General features: G+C 39.6%; 1 protein-coding gene across 13 annotated transcripts in view; it reads left to right on the top strand.

Moving 5' to 3' along the window:
* The window catches only part of INPP4A (inositol polyphosphate-4-phosphatase type I A), a 290,343-nt gene that overhangs the window by 102,429 nt on the left and 168,041 nt on the right, over positions 1-19,873 (top strand). For 12 of the 13 annotated variants that reach the window (XR_012670601.1, XM_075135062.1, XM_075135045.1 and 9 more), the window contains 7 exons: positions 2,770-2,942; positions 4,358-4,481; positions 5,234-5,360; positions 7,674-7,814; positions 9,153-9,250; positions 12,860-12,972; positions 13,321-13,475. Coding sequence is in view for 12 of the 13 variants with exons in the window: in XM_075135062.1 (XP_074991163.1) it covers positions 2,770-2,942; positions 4,358-4,481; positions 5,234-5,360; positions 7,674-7,814; positions 9,153-9,250; positions 12,860-12,972; positions 13,321-13,475 (931 nt within the window). In the remaining variant the exon portion in view is untranslated. The remainder of the gene's footprint in view (positions 1-2,769; positions 2,943-4,357; positions 4,482-5,233; positions 5,361-7,673; positions 7,815-9,152; positions 9,251-12,859; positions 12,973-13,320; positions 13,476-19,873) is intronic. The other variant, XM_075135040.1, reaches the window with a different exon arrangement.

Raw genomic sequence — 19,873 nt, 5'->3', positions numbered from 1 at the left:
AAGGTATGACTTTGGTCAGCAGCAGTCATAAGAAAAATAGCAAAGACTCATGGGGCCAAGTCTGGCCCTTATTTACCAGCCAGAGTTCAGTTGTAGCTGTCTGAGTGGAGACTGCAGGATTTGTCTCCTGCTGTACAATATAAAGCACCTAAAGCAAATGACAGGCATCCTGGTGGTTTGTACAATGCCAGTTTTTAAATGTAATAACTTTTAACATGAACTAGAAACCTCTGATTAAAAAGCAGGATTTATGTCCCAGATGTACCAACAGCTAGCTTGGACTAGGTCTCCAGCTGTTGTAAATCTGTAACAACTTGTTGCATCTCCATTGTTTCAGACCCTACACCAAATCATCCTACCTATGGATCTGCCCAGGGGAGTCTACAATAGTTTTAAAAAATTCTGGTCATTTCATAGAACATAAGAGCAGAGCTCAGAGTAGATTTCATATTAGAATTAGTGCCTCATGGTGTTTGAAGGTGCCATTGATTGATTTGATAGAAAATACACTTTCAGTAATAAAGTTCTGTTAGGAAAATTAATGAGGGGAAGACAAAAGGACTGGAAAATCCAGGCAAAAATTGAACAGTTAGAGTCCTTTCACATTTATTTAAACACTGCCAGTGAAATGTTCCAACCTGATTTGAGCCTGGGAGTGCAATTCCTTTTATTCCTGTTTACTGTTAATAGCAACTACCATTGACTAAAAAATTAAAAGAACACAGGTGACACCTCTGTGAAGTAGGTAGCAAAAAGCATTTAGAATTTTGCAGACTGACAAGGGTTTGTTTTTTCATGGCCAAAATTTTAAACCAAGAGAATACACAGCACAGAGGATTTTTGCTCATTGGCCCAGATGAGCCACTGCATTGTGTGGTAGTGTTGGGAGAAAAAAAACATCTAACAATTGCTTTATCTTCAGGCAAGCTGATACACCACCAGTATACTTTGTGATTACCCTAGATAAACGTATCTTTCAAATGAAGTACTGCCAGACACACTACAATTTTAAATCTCCACTGAGTTAATAACTATATACATGCGTGTATATCCAGGCAATGAGATGACGATGATGTGCTGGAAGATCTTTTCAGTTCTTTTTGTCATTCTCATTTGTTTATAGAAAAGCTCTTAAATGCAGTAAGAGAAACACTGTTAGTATCATCTGTGTTTTGCTTTTTAAGTGTTCGTGGGGCCATGTTATAGCATCTGATTTATTTTGAGAGAAAAATACTTACCAGAATATAAAAGACAAGCTGTAATTCCTTGCCTGTTCTTTTGATGTTTCCTGCTTTTTTTTAATGGCAATGGAACAGAGCCAGACAACTTCCCCTTTGTGTAGTTTATTAGGTTATCTATCTACCGCATAGAACAAAAGCAAAAAGGTTAGTTCTGTTAATCTTGTCAGTTATGTTTCTGTTAGCAGACTTCCAAAGTTCCCCTCTTTGGCTGGTTATCAAAGCAACATTTATTATTACTAGCCCTTAGTCCTGCCTTTGAGTCAAAATCCCAAACAACTTCCTTTCAGGGGCTTGAAGTGCCCCATTCATGCAGGTTCTGATCTGTACGTTGCCTTGTTCCTACAGCCAACTGGGCCGGGGGTTGTGTGCGTTCTGTTTGTGAGCTCCAGTGCTTTTTAAAAATAAAACACATTGTTCTTCCCTTTAAAAAAAGAAGTGTTCTTCTGTTTCAACCTTACATTAAGAAGGGCAAAACCAAAGCACTGTTCTATTTTCTTTTTATATCGCAGAGAGAGTGGATTCTGGTATAGCATATGAATAATTTTTCATACAGTCATGGCAATGGGTTTTTAAAATTGGTGGTTGATTAAGACAAAAGATGAAAGAAGGAAAGAAAAGAAACTGAGCTTATGGGGCATTTTAAGGCAGAGCAGTCTCTTAGGGAGAAGGAATGGTACAATGTTTGGGGTACTAAAACAGGACTTTGGCAACCCAGTTTCATTTCTGTGCTTCCTGTGTAGGACCTTGAACAGAGTCCCTGTGGGACATATCTCGTGTATTTCAGTGGAAGTCAAGCTCCGAACTACTTCCAAGGATTTGGCTAACTTCCATCTAAATCACTATATTTCGTGTTTCTCGTTAGCTAGCTCTAAGCCTTCAAAGCCACTCAGCAGACAGAGGGCACTTAAAAAGAGTACCTACATGAATTTTTCACCTCTCTGCCTTATTCCTATGCTGCAAATGGGAAACAAGCATCATCTTACCTCACTGAGGTGCAACAAGGATCAATAAGATGGTGAGGCAGTTGAATGATATACCTATGGGTCCATTCAAAGGCAAGATATTTGGGAGAAATCTCATTGACAGAAATGGCTAAGCAGATGTTCACTGTTTCTGTTATACAATGGACTCCATACTGTCTGTCCATGTATGCACTGTGAAAGGGTGTGTTTGAACATGCACATGCAGTTATATACACTTGTGTGTATAGATATTCATCTTTCTGTTACGCTTTCCAAATGAGCTATTGTTTAGCCTGTTCTGTGGGCACAAATCTGGAAGCTATTACATGGTCAGGAAAGATGTAACAGCCTTACAGAGTAAAATTCTCCATATTTTCCTGATGCGATAACCACTCTGTAAGATTACATAATTACAAGCAGGGTGTGACCAGCTAGCCAAAATAAAACAAGCCCTAAATGTGAATTATCAACAACTTTGACTTGCAACAGGAAGTTTCTTCTTAATGCATGTTTGTTTGTTTCAAATAAAGTACTTACAGTGCTGCTAATTTTTTTCTTTTAACCAGGCGAATGGAGCGAAGCTCTTTATCCCTTGCTGACAACACTCACAGACTGCGTAGCCATGATGAGTGACAAGGCAAAGAAAGCCATGGTCTTTTTATTAATGCAGGACAGTGCCCCGACAATAGGGCTCTGCCTGAGCCTTCAGTATCGCAGGGATGTTGTCTTCTGCCAAACTGTAAGCAAGCAAATATGCATGATTTGACTGCACTTTGACCTGTGGTGGGGTTTATATGAAATATGACTGTTTTCAGAATTTTTCAGCTCTATTCTACTCTCGGGTTTAACACTGTGATCTCCTCTCACAGACTGTGCTATCCTGTCCTTTCTGGTCACTTACATGCATTTGACAATATATAACTTAAGTGCCCCCTGCCATATACATTCACTATTAAAAAAAAAAAAATCCAGACTAGTGAAAATATACTGCTGTCTACAGAAATAACCTTTGCCTTCCAATGCCACCAAACTAAATCAGAAGTAAGATGTGAAGGGGGGGGAACCCATGAGCAAAAAGTGTACTCCCTCGGTTACCTTTTATTATTTTCTGCATCAAGAAAACCAATAGGACCTGCGGTACCTAAGGAGAGAAGTCCAGCTACAGGGAGAGAAATGAGTGCTGTTTTTTTTCCCCTAGAAGTTCTGTTTCTGGGCCTGCTGGGGTCTCTTGTGTCAGCCACTGACTAGCAGGTGTTTGCACTAAAAGACCTTCCACATTTCTTCTGCCCACTACACTTCTGTAGTGTGTCTACTTCCCCGTGAAATCTCGTTCATTTATTTCAAACAGCTTATCTCTTGGACACTGGTAGGGCTGTTGTCCCAAAATGTAATATCTCATGGAGATAAATTAAGGGAATTTTTCTATACAAAACCCACTTCATATTGCAGATAATTTTTAAACTCAATGCTTTAAATATGTTTACCCATCGTAAACAGAACTTTACTCCCTTTTGTTTAATTCTGTAACAGCCATACACCTGTGTACATAGCATATGGCAATAACCTGTGAAATTCCTTTGTTGACAGAGTGAATTAAGACTAGTACTAATCTTAGATCTTAGTACTGATCTTATTACTAGGTCTTCAGGACCTTGTCCTGAATGTCTTGTAACACTAAAGTTTGAATCTTTGCATAATGCAAACAGGCATTGCACTTTTAAGCTTTCTTAAAATGTCATTTTTTAAAAAAAATCATTTATTCATACTATCAAAATTCATGGCCTGGAACTAGCTGTGTTGCTTTTCCATCTGTAACTAAAAAAATTCTCCAAGGAGACTCTTTTGTAATTTGTAAGTTGTAGACCCTAATACAAGTGATTGTTTCCAGAAAACAAATAGATGCGAGATCAACAGCAGTTCCATTTTGGGAGAGCTTGTGAGATGAAGGCAGTGTGCCCTAAATCTGATTTTATGAATATTTTGTTGGTTGGTTGTCTTTCTTCAGCTGCAAGGAAAAGAGTAACATTTAAGGGAAAAGAGCATCAGTCTGACAGATTTTATGGCACCTCTTACATGTGATATTGTTTCCGTTTGGGACTGAAGAGCTTTTTTTGTCTTGAATCATTTCAATCTTGTCTGTTTTCTCTCCCACAGCTGACAGCTCTCATTTGTGGTTTCATTATCAAGCTGAGGAACTGCCTGCATGATGATGGATTTCTAAGACAACTCTACACCATTGGCTTGCTGGCGCAGTTTGAGAGCCTGCTGAGCACTTATGGTAAAGGCACAGGGCAAGTGGGTGGTATTAGCTGTTGAGTCAGCAAATTCTGCATTAAATTCGCTGCAGCAGAACATGAGTGTTTGGGACAATCTGCAGCTCAGCTACAAAATGATTTTGAAAACTGAAGTGCAAAACCAGATTATATCTGGAGTACTTAATTAGATAACAACTCCGAATTTCTTCGCATTTAATTGAATTACTTCTAAAAGATAAAGTGTACTTGCCTTATAATATAATGTCAAAGGTTTAAAAAAAAGAAGTACTATATTGGTCATTTTTTCAGAAAAGAAATAGATTAAAATTCTGGTAAGATGGGAGAAACTGGGCCCAAAATATGCTTTTTTAATTTTCCTGACCTCCTGTAATCCTACAGTACAAAGTGAGCAAATCCAGAACACATTGTAACTTTTTCAACGCATTTTTCCAATGCAAAGGATATCATGGCTGTGATAATGCTGAGAAGTACTTACTAGCATCGTCTAAATTGGAAAATCAGCATATAATCTACTTGAAGAACAGTAGTCTGGTCTGTGCCAAATAATTGGTGTTTTCTAAGCTTGCTGAACTCATAAAATCAATCATGACGTTGTCTGCAGTCTGTAGGTCAAGGTGAAGGCCTGGGCTCCAGAGCCTCTTCATCCATAGGACTTCTTTATGAGAGCGATGACCTACAGTCGTCATCAAATTGATAAAGGGAAGTTGTACGTAACAAGTAATGATTATGATTCACTTTTTCCTCCTTGATTTAGGTGAGGAGCTGGCAATGCTGGAGGACATGAGTTTAGGAATCATGGACTTGAGGAATGTAACCTTTAAAGTAACTCAGGCCACATCAAATACATCTACTGACATGCTGCCGGTCATCACTGGAAATCGGTAAAAAAAGGCGGGGGGGACAGGAAGTGGGGTGGGACTGCAGATGGGAGAAGCAGTGAATACTGCACTTGAAATTAATTATGTGCTTTTGTACTGTGCTTTTTTTCTCCTCAGAACTTCAAAGAAATGTTTTGAAGTGGACTTACTCATTTTTACTGATGTTTCATTTTACAGGGAGCTAAGCTGAAAAGGGATATATGGCAAGGCTCAAACCATGGCAGTATTGTTTTATGAATAAATATCATCTTGACCTAGCTTTCCACAATCATAAGCCAGAAGTATTCAATCTTTTCTTAAGCACTTGTGCTATTTTTAAATTTCAGACTGAATTTTGAGGCTGATCTCAAAATTCATTGTCTGAAATTCATTGCTGGTGATCAGATGGTCAGTGCTTTACTGTGTGCCACCGTTAGCACAACAGGACACGGAACGTGTATCAGGCAGTTGATGGGCTGCTGCTGAGGTGAGGCGTATTCAGGCTCAATTTCCAAACTATCAAGGCCAAGCTGGCTTTAACTTATGGATGATTGTGAAACACCAGACTGCTGCTCATTTTGGCACTTGTCTGAAAAGAGATATTTTCAAGTTTGAGCTTAAAAGCAATTTTTGTTTTAAAAGTCTGAAGTAACAAACATTCACATCATCACGTAAAGCGGAGTGGGAGTGATCTGATACAGCTTTATTATGATGGGAAGCGTTTACAACAAACAGAGTCACACTTCGGTTTGCATGCTTCAGCCTGCTTATCAGCTGGCCTTGCACTGGTTTCTGACATGGGGCTGATGGGCCTCTGCAATAGAGTTCTTGCTCTGAGGGAGCCCGTTCACAGATAGGGATGAAGCTGTGGAAGGACAGAGGCCTCACAAAAGTCAATGTTTTAATGTTTTTCTATTTCAGAGTCTTTAGAATCTTTTAGTTTCAAATCTGATTTCTGGAGGAAATAAGGCCTATTCAATTACAGTGTGCTGTACCAAGCTCGACTGGAGCATTGCCCAGCTTCCTCCACATCTGAAAAAGAGCTAGAATTCTCAAAGATAAAAACATCTAGAGGAACTTTGTTAAGTTAAGGTTCACATGCAATGAAAAGTGCCCTGGCTGAAGGAGGTCTGCAGTACAATCATGCATGTTATGGAAATTGCTGAGACCTGTGGAAATGGCTGACAACTGACAGAAAATTCCTTTCAACGAAAATCTTTAGTTGAAACTTGCCATCAGCTATAGGACACTAATCAGCAGGAAACCAGTCTTCATTAGCTTCAGCTCTGATAGCATTGCTTATTATTTTGCTGTCTAGATTTTACTAAAGAAAGAGAAGAAAGAAATCATGCGGTTTTATTTTGGTGCAAATTATTGGAAGCTTTACATTTAGAGGTGAAAATAGGTTTTTTGCTTTCAGGCATAGCATAGGATTTGTGTGTCCATCCAATGTAAAAGTGGGATAGACCAATTTTGATTACCTTATTATAAACTTCTCAGAGCTCTTTTGCTCTACTTGAGAGTATGTGCTGTACTTGAGACTTTTGCACTGTAAAGGCTTGGATATAACACCAAGGTATTGCTGCTGATAGGTTAACACAGCACACAAACCACAGTAACTTGTGTCTTGGCAGTTCCAACATAGGGTAATATGACATACCTTAGTCTGCACTGATGTTACGGGATAAGATAAGTTGCGTTACCTCACATTTGCCATGAGATAAAGCATACATAGTGCTCTTTGCTGTAGCTCAGCTGACCTAAGGTAACCTGTTGTGCTGCTTGTAGGTCTGAGTCATAAGTTCTGTATCAATGCTTTTGTTAGCTTCCCCTTCAATTTATGCTTGGATCGCTACTATCATTGCCTCTATCCTTCTGCTCAGAAATGTCAGTACCACTTCCTGTATCCAAAAATGTATCCTTTTATGCATGTGCATCATCACTAGCCTTTACCACTTTAAAATCAAATATACTTTACTCTTGATGAGATGAGGACATGCCCAAATTTGGCTTTTTTCTATCCAAGTTGTGCAAAAGCTGCAGTATTAATGAGCAGAGCAAAATCAGCTTTTGTCAGGAAATTGGCAGATCTGATTGAAATGTCCATGAGGATGTAAAATCTACATTACAGGTTGCTGCAGGTTTGTTTTTGAACTAGAATAGCTTTTCTGATTAGGAGCAAGCTGTGGCAGTTCCTTAAAGTCCTCAGTTTTGACTGATACTTATTTTTTAATAGTCATACTACGTTCTAGATGTTATCCCGCTTTACATAAATAACACATTCTCGGAATGTAGCTTTTTGATCTTTATGTCTAATAGCTGTTTATTTATTTGCAGTGATGGATTTAATGTGAGGATCCCTTTGCCAAGCGCCTTGTTTGATTTGTTGCCGCGAGAGATTCAAAGTGGCATGTTACTGAGGGTTCAGCCTGTTCTTTTCAATGTGGGAATCAATGAGCAGCAAACCCTAGCAGAGAAGTATGTATTCAGTCATGCAAGCTCAACCTTAATGGGAGTTCAGCAATCTCCTGTTCTGGTGGAAGTATGTCTCTATGGAGTTGCGCTGTTGCATTACTAACAGTGATTCAGTTTCTCCAATACACGAACAGGGGAATATTAAATGAAGCTGTCAAATGCAAAACAAACAAAAGGAGGTCCTTCTTCATATGGCACATAGCTGTGGAGCTCCTTGCCTCATGGCTTTGAGTCTAGTGCAGGTTTGTGTGGTTCAGAAGTGAATTTACGGAAGAGGGAAATCTATCATGTGCTATTTAACACAGAGGTGCTGCTTGTGACTTGCGGCCTCTGTGAGTGACAGATCACTAGAGGCTGAGAGATCATTCTGATGTATTTGCCCTCTTGGTTTTGCACTCTCCCCTAGACTCCCTCCTCTGGCCACCATCAAAAACCGGGATTGTGGGCTAGATAGACCTTTGTTTTAACATATCATTGCAGTACTTATGTAATGCAACACTGTTCTTGTAAAGCATAATAAAACATAATAAACATAATAATGTAATTATATTTGCTAGGGAAACTGTTCAGTTTTGGAAGAGCCACCAGAGGTTCCCTCTGTTATGGCCATAGCCTGTAAAGAATACATTGACAGAGCACTGCTGTAATGGAGAACTCCAGTGAAGTCAGGCACATGCGTCTTGTGACAGTAGCCTTGGTACCCAGGTGGAGTGTGCAGTATGATGGTGGACAACTAGAAAAAGTCTAACAAAGGCATTCCAGCAGTTACTGTTGTCCTCTGTTGCCTATAAAGGGAGCCCAAGGTGCCTAGCATAGTTACAGATGTCAACACTGTGTGTGCATATATATGTATGTAGGTATAGTTAGATGAGATGAATGATGGCATTGTTGACAGTATTTATTACATTCATGATTTATTACTCCTAGATCCATATTTCTCATTTACATATCGGAAGTCAAAGTTCTCAGTCCTATCTACTGATTTTATGGTTATTATTAGCTTATGAACTAAACTAGTAAATCCATTATTAAAAGTTTGAATTTTGGCAAAATGAGTTACCAGATGGGTACTTAATATTGAAAAAGAGACACAAAAGCCAAAGAATTTTAAGTACTATTTTCAACAAGATTTTTCTTTTACCTTCCTTCCCACTTTTCCCCTCACAGTCATATATTTTCTTTTTCTGTAATGAATCACTACAACACTTCTCTGTTACACTTTACTCTGCATTTGAATGGTTAGGAATTTCATGGGATAAATCTTTAAACTGTTTTCTGGTAGTCATAAGAGGAGAAACCTTCTACCTTGGGCTTAACTGTTCCTTTCTTCACCTTTTAAAGGTTTGGAGACACCTCACTGCAAGAAGTAATTAACATGGAAAGCTTAGTGCGATTGAATTCGTATTTTGAGCAGTTCAAAGAAGTTTTGCCTGATGATTGTAAGTATTTGGTAATTAATGGGAAGTTTGGTTGAACGGCAAATTTTTTTATTTGTTTGCTTCGTGTTAGTTGTTTAAATGTTGATGATACGCCAGCATTAGTAACCTCCAAGAAATGATGCAACTCTGTTTTAATACATTAGTACTAAGTAGAGCAGATTCAAAAGGTTTAAATGTCAGTCTGATCAACTTCCCTTTTTTTAATTTACTTTGCCACTCTTTCTAAGTGGCATTATGTACTGTATAAACATGCAGCTAGGCAGTTAGATTGCCAGGAGGGGAAGGCAGAAAAGTGACAGGTCATAGCAGCAGCACTTTTATGTGCAGTTTTTGGTCACGTTCTCTGTACTTACGATAACCTGCACAGAGGGCAGCTGCCAGTTTTTAGGAACTTAATCACTTTCCCTCTGCTTATCCATTGGCACTTTCCTATAATTATTGCATCTGCAGCCAGCAACAGAGAAGTCTAGCACTTGGAAGAGAGACAATAGCTACAAGCTTGAATTTTACTGGTTATATAGGAAAATTTCTTGCTTGTTACAGTTTTTTTGGGAGGCAGTGGCATAAATGTTATTTACATGTGATGACAGAAACAGTGAAAATTCATTGATTCGTTATTATTAGTATCAAACCTCTTGTAAGCTAATTTCTTGGGTCCCACAATTTCAGTTTTATTGCAGAAATAAAAATGCAGCAACATGCAATAGGATAGTAAGAATTCTCTCTTATTATTATTAACGTAATTATACGTTATTGTACTTTCAGTTACCCTGGATTTTTTTTGATGCAGCTGAGAGCAGAAGCTGTTTCCCTCCTTCCAGGCATTCATAATCCTCCATAATTAATACTCTGAAATTTTAGCTGCAAAATTTTTTTTTTATTATATAGTAGTCTAACTTTCAGACTTTGTAAAGTTCAAAAGTTAATCCATTTAAAGTGATTTTTGTTCTGCTTTTCTCCCCGTTACTTCATGTCTCTGTCCGTAATAGTTCCCATAATAGTTCAGCTCCTTCCTCTCCTCATAGATTTTGCTCACTTTTTTTTTTTACTTCGTTCTCTTCTCTCATCCTCAAACCTCTTACGTTGATCCAATTATCTTTTAGCTTTTGCCTTTTTTCCTGAAACTTTTTTTTATCCTGCAATCTGTTTTCTGTCCTGTCATTTGTTCCTTCTCTTTTCATGTTTTTTGAACTCTGTTTTAACTTTATACTTATTCTCCTCTATTTTTAAAGGGCACTGCTGCCACAACCTTGAGTTTCTCATTTACCAGTAACACTTACTCCTTATACCCGAGGTTTTTCTTCAAGTAACTTGAAGTTGTGAATAAGGTTGGCGTGCAGTCTTGGACAAGTGGCATTAACATGCACCTTAATAGTGAAAGAAAACAAAATAGTCTTGTGTCTGCCTGCCTTTTCTCTCTTACTCTGGTTACTTGTCATTACATTGATCCCTGCCACATGAAATGAAAAGGGGGAAAATCTGCCCTCTGCCAAAACTTTCTTCTGCTTCACTGTTTGTCCTGGGTAAATGCAGACATATTGTACCTGGTTTTGCAATCCAGCTTGGACAAATGGTTTGTGGTTATAAACATTAAGCAAAAGTTTTGATTAGAAGTGTGAAAAAAATATTGCGGGTGTTCTAGCAAATGTGTTTGAGATGCTCTGTGAAAAGCTGAGACTATATGGACAAACCAGGGATTGTGCTTGTCTTAAGGAAGGTCTGAGGGTGTGTTTTGTACCACCTCTGTGGTGATATTTAGGACGTACAAAGTGAAACATACTTTTCTACGAACCCTTGTCAAGAGAGAATAACATTTAACTGTACATTTAACTGTAAAACAGGTGGTTATTATGACCAGCAAGTGGTGTAGTCTGTGGTAAGTACAGGCAAAAAGAAAACCAAACAGATCATTCTAGGGGACAAGAGGCGCAGTGAAGTATCTGCTGGCATCTTGTAGGAAATGTTCCCTTCAGGAACAATACACAAGGGAAGTTGATTCCTGATCCACTGTCCTTGTCTCTGTGCTTTTAATTCTAAGCACTGCAGAATTTCTAAGTAGTGAATTACTGTCTTAGCTTCATTAGCTCCTTGTCCTTGTTCCATTAGCTCTCCTTGTCCTTAGAAATATTGGAGAGATGGTCTGTGCCCTCTTTTTGTTTACAGGTATTACTTTCTTTCTAGGTGTAGAGTTCAAGCAGAGCAGACAGGATAGACACAATATTGCTAACATACTATTTGCTATGAGAAGAGATGTGGTCCAAAAATAAAACCTCATATATTACCTATGTGGGATTCTTTTTGTCACATGCTCATTTTTTAACAGTGCAGACCACCTTATTTATCCAGTCACAGCCTTAGCTGGTGTCCTCTGTAGTTAGCTCTTTGTCCTAGTTTCGGCTGGGATAGGGTTAAATTTCTTCCTAGTGCTGTGTTTTGGATTTAGTATGAGGAGAATGTTGATAACACACTGATGTTTTCAGTCGTTGCTAAGTGCCCTCCTAGTCCAAGGACAGCTCCCGTGCCTACTGACTGAGCTAGGTACACAAGATGGGAGGGAACATAATCAGGACAGCCAGCCCAGCTGGCCAGTGGGGTATTCCATACCATGTGACGTCATGCTCAGTATATGAACGGTAGGCGTGATCCAGGAAGTACCGATCGCTACTTGGTTATCGGTCAGCGCGGGTGGTGAGCAATTGTATTGTGCATCACTCATTTTGTATATTCTATCATTATTTATTATCATTATTCTCCCTTTTCTGTTTTATTAAACTGTCTTTATCTCAACCCACGAGTTTTTCTCACTCTTACCCTTCCGATTCTCTCCCCGTCCCACTGGGGGGGCGGGGGGAGTGAGTGAGCGGCTGCGTGGTATTTGGCTGCCTGACAGGTTAAACCACGACACTCTTAAAAAAAAAAAAAAAACAAAACACGACCTATTTAGTACTTGTTGTTGATTGTCTTTGAGTATCTTGCTACATGTGTAAGAGATAATGTGTAACACTTTGAACATGTAAGACGACTATTGAAAGCACTCTGAAATATTGAAAATTTTCAACTGATTTATTTCCACTTAGTGAAAGTGTGATGTCCTATCACAAAGAGTGTTTCTTGTAACTGAAAACTGGCCAGCTCGCAAATTTAAAATTGAAAATGTGAGCAGAATATAAAATGATATTTTCAGGGTTTCTGTGGAGACATGCATGACACCCTGTCACCTCTGAGGGGCAATAATACAGGCAGTTACATGTTTATATACAGTTCTGAACAATGTGTGAAGGCAAGTACGTCTGTGACGCACAAACCAAGATACTATACCAATCTTGCTGCCTTTGTTCACTCTGTTGCTATATTGCTATCAGATTCTGAGCCCCCGAAGTTTTAAATAACCTGAATGTATATTTCCAGTTGAGTTTAATTAAACTTGAATTTGTTTTGTGGGTGGTACTAAGTAATTAAGAATTGGATTAATTATTGTAAGCTTTGATATTTTCAAGAAAACATGATTGTGTTTGCAACAGGCATATAGGAACGCTTTCCATGTAACTTATCTTTGTAAAAGTGTTGAATGCAGGTAAATAAGTGGAGTTGGTTTTGTTTGTTTTATAGGTCTACCTCGATCTCGTAGTCAGACGTGCCTGCCTGAACTGTTAAGATTTCTGGGACAAAATGTACATGCAAGGAAAAATAAGAATGTTGATATCCTTTGGCAAGCTGCTGAGGTATTTATTAATCTAAGCATCTCTGCATAGTTCAGTTGATTTTCTGTATGCGTATGTATTTTTCCCTTTTTTGTTACCACTATGTTCGAATTTCTTCATGTGTGTGCATGTGACTTGGAAATGCTGCCAGGTTCGTCTAGAATGAGACTTGGGGAGATAAAATGTATTTTCCACATCAGTATTGTCCCTACAACTCATGTAATGGAGTTTTGCTCTCTCAACGATGACAACTTTTGACATTGAAGTCCTATACAACGTTTGTGTCTCTCTAAGGAGAAGTACAGGTGTGTTCTCTGAGAGGAGGTTATGCATGAAGAAGGAATGATGAATTGTGTATCCTGTTTCTAGATATGTCGCAGACTAAATGGTGTTCGATTTACAAGCTGTAAAAGTGCCAAGGATAGGACTGCCATGTCAGTCACCCTAGAGCAGTGTTTGATCCTACAGCATGAACATGGAATGGCTCCACAGGTCTTCACCCAGGCTCTGGAGTGTATGAGGAGGTAAGAGTTTGAATGCCTCACTTATTCCTAAATGAGGAACCATGCAAACTGCAGAGGAGCAGCGGTCTCTGTTTCTATCAAAAGGAAAAATGTTAAGTAAAGCCAGAAAACTGCGAAACTGGCTGCTAGAATTCATCCCTCCCTTGCATGTGTTAGTGAGTTGAACATGCTAAAGCTGGTTGTTAGCAGATTTGGATCAGATGGGTGTTAGTTTTCAGTAGTGAATCAGGAGTTTTCAGAGGAGCATGTAAAAACGTGTTTTCAATTAGTGCGGAGTTTACAGAACAGGAAACTGGTGCTTCTTTGAAAGTTGTTTAATGATGAGGTTACCTTAACTGTCATAGCGTGGGGTTTCTTAGTTCTAGATCAGGTAGATTTCTCAGGGATGACCTGTCTTTTGTTCTTGGAAACATAGACACCTGCAGTTTGCACTGGTTTGCCACGTGTATTCTTTAGCAATGAAACACTGCTCACTGGGCGAAATGTCAGTATGAGTGTTTCACAATACAGCAACCAAATTTCATCACATGTCAGTGTGCTGTTGTCGTATCAATATAATGATGTTCTGTATTCTGAAGCAGCAGAGATGTTTGCAGAATTAAATACTGTACTAAAAAAAAAAAAAAAGAAAATCTGTTTACTGTTGTTCAATGCCTTGTTTCAAGCACTGCTGGAAAACTCCGTAACTCACATACCAAAAGAAAGGATAAGAAATCTAGCTTTAGTCTTTATCAATGTAGTTCAACAATGCTGTTCAGTCCTGTTTTTCAACATTCACTCTTACTGAATGTACTGTACTGTGTGTCTTCTCACCAAATTCTCTAGAGTGTTCAATTCTCTTATCCTTTCTGTATGTTTTTGCTGTTTGACCCTTTCTTACTCTTCAGTTACCTGGAAGGAAAATGTCTCATATAATAATACTTGCAGCCTCTTAAACTAATAATTTGTTTTTTATATCTACATCTAATTGGATGTCACTGGACTTTTTTATTTTCACTTTTTTGCTGCACTTTTTGCTGCATTGTTACAGAGTTAGTACAGTACCTGAAAACTGCATTCAGAGAGTAGTTAAACCTTGGTATTAGAAACAAAGCTTGGAACAGCTTTTTGAGGGAGAAGTTATTAACTTAAAATGAAGCTAAGTGGCTCTCAAATATCTCTATTTAAATTATGCGACTTGTCAATTTAGACATCTGAAAGAAAAAAGCTTTGTTGCACAGTTGTTTATTTAGTAAGAATAAAAACAACGAGTATAGTAGTAGGAATCTTGTTATTTTCTTTAAATTAGTTACTGAGTTAATGGCTTTTTTTAATTCAGTCGTGGACACAGTAGAGACAGTGGTTAATAATAACATTGTTTTGGACCTTCAGACTATCAATTTAATATAACAAGGATCAGATAAAATATTGACCCAAGAAACACATTGCTTTATGTTGATCTACACAGGGATATTGAAAGAGGGCCAATTTAATCAAAACCTTTGGCTAGTGTGTTCTAGCAACATGAGGGATTTGCTCTAACAGGTGAAAGACGTGACTTTCTCTTCTTCTGTTAAATCTTTGACTAAGAGAGATTGTGCAGAACAAATACTGACTAGTCCTGAAGGAATACTAAAATTAGACCATTCTTCAAGCCCATCACTCTTTCTTCCTCATATCTCATTGCTCTTAGGGGTAGGTTGTTGTGTTTTAAAAATTATTTGCCAATTCTGCTCGGGAACAATGGCACAGAATTAACAGAGTTTAACAAGAGAGATAGGATTACAGAACAAATATGTAGGATTCCAATTCCACCCAAACCCATTTCAACCTGGACAGGATGACCTGACCTAGATGACAGACAGACAGAAAGTTGCAAATTACTTCCAGGGCATTCAGAAAACTTGCTTTTTCTTTTAACTTTGATCTTTTATTTGTGTAATTGTACTAGAAAAGGAGGGCTTGCATCAGTCTTGAAGACTTCTGAAGTTTCTGGGGCAGTTGGAAGGGCAGGGAAGAAGCATTATTAAGTTGTGGGAGTCAAAGGAAGTATTTCATCTCTTCTCTACTGGTAATTTTCCAGAGAAGAAAAGCATCCTTGCTTACACTGTTCTTGAAAAAATTAAGAAAGCACCCTCTTCTTCCATGATGTTGGTCTTCAGAGGTGTTAGTTCCCACTTACTCATCCTTAGGGACTTCCTTTCCTTTCTAGTCTTGTGATAATTGTGTATCTGTGATAATTGTGTTAGTGAGTATAGACATCAGGGAGAGAACACTGAATGCTCCTTGTAGATTCTTGTAGAAATCCACAGATACAAGTTTGTGACTTTCATCTTAGAAACAGATAACCTATTAGAATAAACTCACTTTTCTGTAAATAAGTCACAGCTTTTGCCGTCCCAAATCAAATACATGGTAACTCACAGCCTACAAATAGTAAAATCATGATGATATGTCTGGAAATCCAAGCTACAGAGCAAATGACTACCTGGCCGGTAAAGGCAGCGCAAGAGTCAAAGTCCAACTGGATCACATAGTCTATTCCATCTGCAGCGGTGCCAACACTCCCCACTAGACCTGTGTCTCCCTGCCCTCCTCCTACCAGATTACTGCTCTGTCAGATACTCCGGTGGAGCTGTTTGTGTGAATATAGTCTAATCCAGTTTCAGTCAAAATTAGCCTGGGTAGCAAAACCCTTTACATGTTTAAGGTAGCCCAGCTCATTTTCATTAAACCAATTAGGAAGTTGTGACACAAGCAGTTCAGCCAACAGAGAAGAGCTGTCTCTGATAGGGGCTCTTGAAAAGCAGCTGGAAATGGGGTGAGGGAAAAAAATCTCTTCTAGCTGCCATGGTGCTGACTAAAAAGACTGCATAACAAAGCCCTGACAGTCATGTTTGGATATGACCACTCATTGCAATAAAGCAGCCATAAAAAGTTTCTTCACTGGTTGAGCTGCTTTAAGAATAAAGTTGTGGTGGGTTGACCTTGGCCACCAGCCAGATGCCCACCCAGCTGCTCTCTCACTCCCCCTCCTCAACAGGACGGGGAGAAGAAGACAATGAAAAAGCTCGTGGGTTGAGATAAAGACAGGGAGGTCACTTGCCAGTTACTGTTACAGGCAAAACAGACTCAACTTAAAGAAAATTAATTTATTGCCAATAGATTTGGATGGTAGGAAACAAAGACAAAAATTAAAATACCTTCTCTCCACAACCTCTTTTTTCCCAGGCCCAAGTACTTCACTCCTTCGTTCCCAACTCCTCTGCCTCCTCCCCAGGCTGAGCAGTGCACAGGGGATGGGGAATGGGGGTTTGCGGGCAGTCCATAACAGCTCCTCTCTGCTGCTCCTTCTTCCTTGCACTTTTCCGCTGCTCCAGTGTGGGTCCTTCCCACAGGCTGCAGTCCTTCAGGATAAATGTGCTCCTGCGTGGGCTCTCCACGGGCTCCAGTTTCTGTCAGGAAATATTCACCTGCTCCACCATGGGGTCCTCCACGGGCTGCAGTGTGGATGTCTGCTCCACCGTGGTCTTCCCCATGGCTGCAGGGGAATCCCTGCTCCAGCACCTCCTTCTTCTCTGACTTTGGTACTTGCAGAGCTGTTTCTCACATTTTTTCCCGTCTTTCCTCACTGCCATGCAGTGTTTTGCCTTTTCTTACAGACGCTTTCCCCGAGGCACCACCATCGTGGCTGCGGGGCTCCGCTGTGCCCTGCAGTGGGTCCATTGGAGCCGGCTGGAACCGGCTGTGTCCGGCACGGGGCAGCCCCGGCCTCTCCTCAGAGAGAGGATTCCCATACGCAAGCCGGATTAGCTGAATTTGCCTTGTCTCTTTACCCTGGTCCTCTCCTAGAGGTAGTCTGCCGATGAATGTTTTGATGTGAGACACTGTGTACAGTTTGGTATATTTGGTATTTCCAAAAGGTGACTTTTCACCCCTTGGGTGGAAGCATCTACATGGGCCAACAGTGACAGGGAAAGCACTTTCCAGCTCTTGCCTGCATTCCCACTGTATGTGTCTGTGCGTAAGTCTTTGTGTAAAATTGAGTAGCTTGATACTAACTTTTAACAACAGAGATGTGGCATGTGTTGTCCATAATGTCATATTGTCATTTTGAGCCTTCTTCCCCTCCCCCATTGTTTTACTCCCTTATCCCAAAACACTTTTCTTCCTCCAGACTATTCCGTTGAGCCTTTATCTGCCACTTTCCAGTCAACATGAGCTTTCTGCTCACAGATCACACCCCAGTTCGTTTAATATTCCCTCACCATCTCCTTCAGAGGTCTTTCTATATTTTGAATACCTTTCAGTGCATATTTATGCCCAGACAATTGTCAACAAATACATTTGCTTTTTCTTACCTGTACCAGATACATTCCTGTATGTGCTCTCATTATTCACCAGTAGCCCAGGCGGGAAGGAAAGTACTTGCCTTTCAGATATGTGGGAGATGGCAGCTGCATCGACTTCTAAGTCCAGTCCTCCGGTCAGCCTTGAGCTCAGGCGCTCCTTTTATCCAGATTAGGTGGGCACTAGGTATCAGCTGATGGAGAAAACTCAGACCTACACTATAGTTCAGTGCAGTCTCAGGGCTGCCCCCCTCTCAGGGTGGAAATGAGTCAAGCCTGGGTATTGTTGTGTATCCTACTTGCTCCTCCCACTGCCGTGTGTGATTGTGGGTTCTTCTCAAAGGTACTTATCTTCCCCGCTTCCCCTGCCACTACAAAGATAATCGGGATTTGTAGGCATCACAGGCTCAATCTGCCCTTATCCACTGCGTCATTAGGAGTGAAAACATATTTTGATCACCAATTTGGTTGTATTAATCCAGATCAGAAATACAGTTGGTTTAGTTCCCTGCCCACCTAATTCCATTTGACTTGAAGTGTTGCCAGCATCTCAAGGCTATTTTTCTCTTTTACCACCTCAGAGTATCTCTGATGTCCTCCAAGACATTGTCTGTTGGTTACCTGATCTTGCTATGCAACTAGCAAGGTTATGTATCACCTTTTATGGATGGAGTAAGTGCACTTGTTCTTACAGGATCAGGCTTACAGGCTGTTGCTTTGTAAAGTAAAAATAGAGTTGGACTGCACAGGGCATAAGAGCGTTCCAAAATGAAACACCACACTACAAAGCCTCAGGTTACATGAAGAGGTGTTCTCCACTATACGCCTTCTGTGCTCAAAGCAATGTAGGAAGCAGGGGCATAATGAGATGGACTGTGCAGCATGTCTTGCCTTCACATGCATATATTGAGGCACTTCAGAAACATGCATTTTGGAAAGCATATTGATACACACTTGAATCCATGTTGAAGCAGAAAAATAAGTGGGTGGTTGGGGGTTTTGTTTACATGTTGAGCAGGTAGTTAAGAGGTTAAATTATTTCACTGCAGCCTACATGGAAAGATGTTTGAAAGGGTCAAATACTACAATGGTTATTCATGTTCAGCTTGCTTTTCAGAGCTCCACTTCTTTGCAGCATGCGGAAGCATGGCAGAGCAGCATGGGATATTATTGCTTGGTAATCTGAAAGAATGAACATGGAAAACCATTTATGTTCAACCTACATGTGTTTATTTTCAGTAGACTACAGTACTTCTTTCTTATTTTTCTCTTTTATTCTCTTTCCCTCTCCTTATTTCTGTAATTGTGCTGACACATATTTTTGAGATGTTTTTCCACTGTTTCTTTACTTCATCTTCTGGTTTTGTTGTGCTTTCTTCCATGTTTTTTCATTTTCTTGACCACCTTGTGTTGCCATCTCTTTTTATACATTCATTTGCATGTCCGTCTTCCTTTCTGTTTTATTTTCCCTCCTCCCAACCTTCTTCCTTTTCACAGCATTGGAACACGGGAGGTAGTCACCCAGAAGAACCTGAGTGGCTTGGTGCCCATCCGAGATTTCAGACTAGATCCCAGCCTCCTCTACTCTATTCCTTTACTAGCTCTCAGCCCCAATTTACTGATTGTGTGGCTGTTTCTGAGCATAGCGTACCTGGTGGCCAGATTACGTTGCAAGTGAAGATAAGGTTAAAAAAAAACAAAAACAAAAAAGTGCTTGAATGTGTATTGCCACTTGGTACCTGCTGGACAAAGGAATGTGTCATAGCATTGTCTGCCAAGAATTATTATTATGCCTTACAATTTTACGTTTCTGTTGTACTAAACTGTAAATATACATCAAATTATTTTATCAAAAAGACTTGTATTGAAACTTTAAATTATTGTTCTGCTTTCAGTGCTTGTAACATAGTCTGACATTGGCCTGTTACCTCGTTACTTTAGCCGGCCTGAAGATCTCTTACCAAATATAGTTTTGTGTTACTTGTTTCATGTATTCCAGAGAAAGGAACTCTGTCTGAAAAGAATTTGTATCTTTTTGTATATTTAAGGTGTATGCTAATCTTGCCTTTC

The sequence above is a fragment of the Calonectris borealis genome, chromosome 1 (assembly GCF_964195595.1).
Source record: "Calonectris borealis chromosome 1, bCalBor7.hap1.2, whole genome shotgun sequence".
NCBI lineage: Eukaryota > Metazoa > Chordata > Aves > Procellariiformes > Procellariidae > Calonectris > Calonectris borealis.
This window is presented reverse-complemented; position numbering and strand designations above follow the sequence as displayed.